Source organism: Hyalella azteca, unplaced genomic scaffold, assembly GCF_000764305.2.
Source record: "Hyalella azteca isolate HAZT.00-mixed unplaced genomic scaffold, Hazt_2.0.2 contig3586, whole genome shotgun sequence".
Lineage (NCBI taxonomy): Eukaryota > Metazoa > Arthropoda > Malacostraca > Amphipoda > Hyalellidae > Hyalella > Hyalella azteca.
Window position 1 is genome coordinate 1 of NW_025933830.1, and position 5,771 is coordinate 5,771.

At 48.1% G+C, this 5,771-nt stretch overlaps 1 protein-coding gene across 1 annotated transcript; it reads left to right on the top strand.

Annotated features, from left to right (window-relative positions):
• The first annotated feature begins 1,004 nt into the window (after window positions 1–1,004).
• Window positions 1,005–2,990, top strand: LOC108678311. The gene is made up of 2 exons (XM_018166691.1): window positions 1,005–2,338; window positions 2,645–2,990. The coding sequence occupies exons 1-2, from the start codon at window positions 1,005–1,007 to the stop codon at window positions 2,988–2,990; spliced, it is 1,680 nt and encodes a 559-aa protein (XP_018022180.1).
• Window positions 2,991–5,771: the final 2,781 nt, after the last annotated feature.

Genomic DNA, 5,771 nt, shown 5'->3' on the forward strand with positions numbered 1-5,771 from the left:
GCTCGTTAGTCAAGAATGAGGGGAAGAAAACCCTAGATGGGGCTCGTTAGTCAAGAATGACTGCCCATCTAGGGGAAGGAAAACCCTGATTTTAAAAAAAAAACTCCGCTGCCTTGCGGCTACACCTACACGCAGTAAAGGCTTCAGGAGTAAACCTCGAGGAAAAATCTGGAGTCAGAGTCCCTAAAGTGGCTGGATGTCAATTTGGACGTCCGACCGGCAACTCCTGCAGTCAAGTCGGCTCCAAACGTAATGCTTGTATTCCCTTGGACCCAGTCGGCACGACCGAGGGGGAGATCCTGTTGTTTGGGCAGCGCAAGGTCTCCATACTTCCGCCCAGGCCTGTGCACCTGAGAGATCACGCTTGTCCAGTGTGTGAGCACAAACGGGAGACGATAACTACGATAACCAACGGGCTATAAGTCCTCGCTCAAACTAGCGTAGAGTTGGACTCCGGGGTCTGACTTCGAAGGTGGGGGAGTCATTGTACCGCATCAGCAGATGGAGTCTCCATCACTTCGAATCGCAAGTTGGAACGTGCGTACGATGCGCACCGGCTTGTCCGATGACCTCCGTGTCATTTCAGACTTGGGCAAGACCGCAGTGATTGATAGGGAGCTACATAGACTAAACGTGGATATAGCAGCGCTGCAGGAAACTCGACTCCCTGAAGATGGCTCCCTAAAAGAGGAACACTACACCTTCTTTTGGCAAGGGAGAGGTATCGGGGATGTGAGGGAACATAGAGTTGGCTTTGCCGTCAGGAACACCCTGCTTCGCATGATTGAACCCCCGCATGGTGGCACGGAGAGAATCCTCACCCTACGTCTTTCAACCTCGGCTGATTTTGCAAACATCATTTGTGTCTACGCACCAACGCTCCAAGCACCGCCTGAGACCAAGGATAGGTTCTACGAACTCATGGCGAATACCATCGATAGGATCCCAATGCCGGAGCATATTTACCTCGTGGGCGACTTCAACGGCATCACGGCATCGGGAAAATGAATGAAAACGGACAGAAATTGCTGGAATTCTGCTGCCACCGCAACTTGTGCGTGACAAATACGTTATTCCAGAACAAACTATGCCACAGGGCATCCTGGAGACATCCCAGATCGAAGCACTGGCATCAGCTGGACTTGATTATCACACGCCGCGGCTCTTTGAACAGCGTGAAACACAGCGCCGACTGCGATACTGACCACTCTCTGGTCATATCTAACATCAAAATTAAACCAAAGAAATTACACACTCTCAAGAGGAAATGCCAGACAAGAATTGATGCCAGCAAGGCCTCCTGTCCCGCTAGAAATCAAATTCTAGTCGAGCATCTTGCGGAGTTACTCCCTGCCGAACGGGCAGAGCGCGCAGTCGGTGGGTGGTGCTCTCTCCGCAGCGCCATCTATAATGCTGCTGTCTTGGCCTATGGCATAAAGGAGCGAAATGATGCGGACTGGTTTGGGGCCAACATCGGTGAGTTGGAACCTGCCATCAGCAGCAAAAGAAGAGCAATGCTTAAATACAAAAGTGATCCAAGCCAGCGGAACCTACAGGTATTGAGAGCGGCTCGGAAGCGGGCCCAACAAATGGCTCGCCGCTGCGCAAACAACTACTGGCTGCAGCTGTCGGACAGCATTCAGTGGGCCTCAGACTCTGGCAATGTTAGAGGCATGTACGAGGGGATCAAGCGAGCAACTGGGAGACCGGTGGCGAGGACGGCTCTGTTGAGGTCTAGGTCGGGCGAGCCTATCTCCAGCAGGACCGAACAGTTGAGTAGATGGGTTGAACAATATCTCGACCTTTACTCCAATGTTAACAACGTCTCGCAGGAAGCGCTGGACGCTATTGAGAACTTGCCTTCCCTAGATGCTCTGGATGCTGAACCATCTGTCGAAGAGCTAAAAAAGCCATCGACATCCTTTCCTGTGGGAAGGCAGCTGGAGAAGATGGAATACCCCCAGATGTCATCAAAAGGGGGCAAGCGGGCCTTACTTGGCCCCTTACACGAGCTCTTATGTCTTTGCTGGAGGGAGGGCCATGTACCGCAAGACATGCGCGACTCAAAGATTATCACTTTGTACAAAAACAAAGGCGATCGTAGCGACTGCAACAACTACAGAGGGATATCGCTACTCAGCATGGTGGGCAAGGTCTTCGCCCGTGTGGTGCTCGGTCGCCTACAAGCCCTCGCTGATCTCGTTTACCCGGAATCCCAGTGCGGTTTCAGGGCCCAGAGGGGCACATCAGACATGATTTTCTCATTACGCCAGTTGCAGGAGAAGTATCGTGAGCAGCGGAGGCCTTTGTACATTGCGTTCATCGACCTGACAAAGGCGTTTGATCTTGTCAGCCGGAGAGGTCTGTTCTTGCTGCTGATGAAGATAGGTTGCCCCTCCCCATCTTCTCAGCGTCATCTCTTCATTCCACGACGATATGCAGGGCGTAGTCAGCCATGATGGCAATACCTCAGAGCCTTTTAGTATCAAAAGCGGAGTATAGCAGGGCTGTGTCCCTGCCCCTACTCTCTTCGGCATCTTCTCACTGCTGCTCAAGTTCGCGTTCAGAGACTCAACTGAGGGCGATGACTCAACATACCAGACAGTTGAGTCTCAGAGTTGAGTTCAGAGACTCAACATACCAGAAGCGATGGCAAACTCTTCAACTTGGCTCGTTTGAGAGCAAAAACAAAGGTCCGCGCTGTCCTCATCAGAGAGTTGCTCTTTGCTGATGACGCGGTGCTGTCTTCCCACACCGAGGAGGATCTACAAAGGCTGTTGGGCTGCTTCGCTCACGCCTGCAGGGAGTTTGGCCTGACAATCAACATCAGGAAAACAAATGTTATGGGTCAGGATGTTGTAGTGCCCCCATCTATCACCATGGACGGAAATCAGCTCGAAGTCGCCGAGCATTTCACCTACCTGGGGTCCACCATCAGCAACAACCTGTCCCTCGATAGCGAGATCGACAAGAGGATTGCAAAAGCATGAAGTGTGATGGCCAGACTGAACGAAAGGGTGTGGTCCAACAGGCGGTTGTCGCTTCACACTAAGCTGAAAGTGTACCATTGCGTGCGTCACTAGTACCCTTCTGTACGGTAGCGAATTCTGGACCACATACGCTAAACAGGAAAACCGTCTAGAGTGCTTCCACCTTCGCTGCCTCCGCCGCATCCTTAACATCACATGGGAGGACAGGGTCACAAACACAGCTGTTTTGGAACAAGCCGGCACAATGAGCATGCATCTCCTCCTGTGCCGGCGCCGTCTCCTGTGGCTCGGTCACGTGCATCGCATGCAGGATGGTCACATTACCAAGGACTTGCTCTACGGGAACTAGGTGCGGGTGCACGCCCGACCGGCCGTCCGGCTTTGCGCTTCAAAGACGTCTGCAAGCGCAGCCTCAGAACAGCATTTATCGACTCCCAAACCTGGAAGCGGCTTGCGGTCGACCGCTGCGGTTGGCGGCGAGCCGTTCGGGAGGGAGTCCGGAGGGGTTAGGAGCTGCGCAGCCGAGAGCTTGAAGACAAGCGATGTCTCCGGAAAGCCAGACAGCAGACAAGGAACAACATCGTCGCACCGTCAAGCTTCATTTGCGCCAACTGCGGTCGACGATCCACTGCACTGCAGTGTGCGATCCACTGCACTACAGTGTGCGATCCACTGCACTGCAGTGTTCGAGCCACTGCACTGCTCAGACACGAACCCCAATAAATAATTCGAACACTATCTATTAAAGACTGCAGAAGACACGGTTAGCTATATTCCTATGACAATAGATGTCTCTCATCGTTGTCAAACATTTTTATATATTGGTGAGCGTGTCGCCAGCGAAATGAGGCTACATCGTCCGTTCTATATTCATGGGACGTCTTTAATTGATAGTCCATCAGAATATAGCGTGGGACGACAGTCTTGGTTAAAAAAATGTTGAAGCTTTCTTCAGAATATCCGTGTGTATCGATTTCTATTAAAATCATGAAGATATTAGTCCTCTGTGATTGCTCAGTACAGGGCATGGTCGTGCGATAGTTTTTCAATCTTTTATTTTACAAGTCAGATTTTGGATGGACCGTAGTGCAGCTGCCGTTGCTGTCCAGAATCACGCGATTCTCCTAACAGTAACTTGAAATGCGCTGTGAAGCCAGTGTGTTAAAGACCGCGCAGATTATATACTATTTTACTTACTGTTAATAGAAACATTTATTATTGACTGTTACTATTTATTATTCATTTATAAGCGGTAGACTGAAATTCAAAGGGAGCGGTCCTGTGCATCAATTGAAAAAAGAAACATATCTGCACCGAATTGATAAGGTTTTATCATCGTAAAATCTGCTGACATCCTACAATAAAATACGGAAATTCATCCCAGGAATTCTGACCGTCGTATGGTACACCAACGTAAAAAATGCGGTTCGCCGCCGTGGCGCTGGCGGCGTTGGCGTTGTGGCTACGCGGCATAGGTTCGTGCGTCACGGCGCTGGCGATGTCCTAAATGGGGCGACTTCTACGGCATCCTGGGCAAGGGGCTGACATCCAGTCAAGTCTTCGTCGAGACGCAAGTCGAACGCACGTGTGAGTTGAAGCTGATATACAGCAAGAGGAATAAGCTACATTAATGATACTTTTGGGTCTCTGAATGCGATATCTACGATACGTGGAAGACACAACACTCAAAGAATATTATATAATATAATCTTGTTGTGTAATCTTTTTGAATATATAATCTTGGTGTCGCCTGTAGGTGAAGCTTGTTGGTCGTCAAAAAGAGGTGCTTGCAGCACGGCCTTTGGTGGGTGTCTTAAAAAAACTATGGGTACTTGTTGCCTCGGGGATCTTAATGTCATATGGTCAGTGAAATGTAACGATGTATCCAGCCCTGCTTGTTCATTTATGAAAGCTTCAATAATAATCTTCTTATAAGGCATAAATGATTACAATGAGAGCAGTAATAATATTTTTAGGGTGACAAATATATCTGTGAATAACCTAGGAGTTGCGTTAAAGTTGAATGTAGTAATGCATCATTCTGACGACATTGAAAACCAGTAATTCTTATGCATGTATTAAACAATTTCAGGCCCCATCAATATCAAGTAAAATAAAGATTAATGTTTTGTTTGCTTACACAATTTTGAGTTTGGGTGTTTTTCAAAGTCAATGAAGTGTCATAAAATTTTTCTCGTCAAAAATTTTTTTCCTGTTTTTCTTTTTAAAAGAGGACAATACTGAATAAAATTTGCAATAGTGTGGAAAATAGTAAGGCATCTAAAGCAAAAATAATAAATGAAATATTAGATTTTAGAATTCCACAGAAAACCAGCAAATACCTTCATTATATTTATCTTTGAATAGAATAGTGTTGACAGCGTTGATCAGGTCACGAGACTTGTCGCTGATTCTGAACGTCACAGCATTAGAACAATTTGTTACGGGTCTCGAACATGTAACTCTCTACTCCAACTTTGCTGCGCTCAATCGCCCGGCTACTAGCCGATTTTGACGCCAAGTGTCGCGGGTAGCAGGGTTTGAACCCACAACCCACTTCTCCTATCCCGGTAGTCTGAAACGTAACCACTGGGCCCTCCTCTAGACTAACTTTCTCCCATCCTGTTGTTACCGGTCGAAAAATATCAATCGAATTTCTCGGAAAAGTTTGTATGTAAATCATTAGTCGCTTGCGGGTTTTTATTCGCTAGATGAATGAAAATGTTCAACTGTTTATTTATGACTAGCGCTACTCGGAATGAACTTGCAGAAAAGACCAGC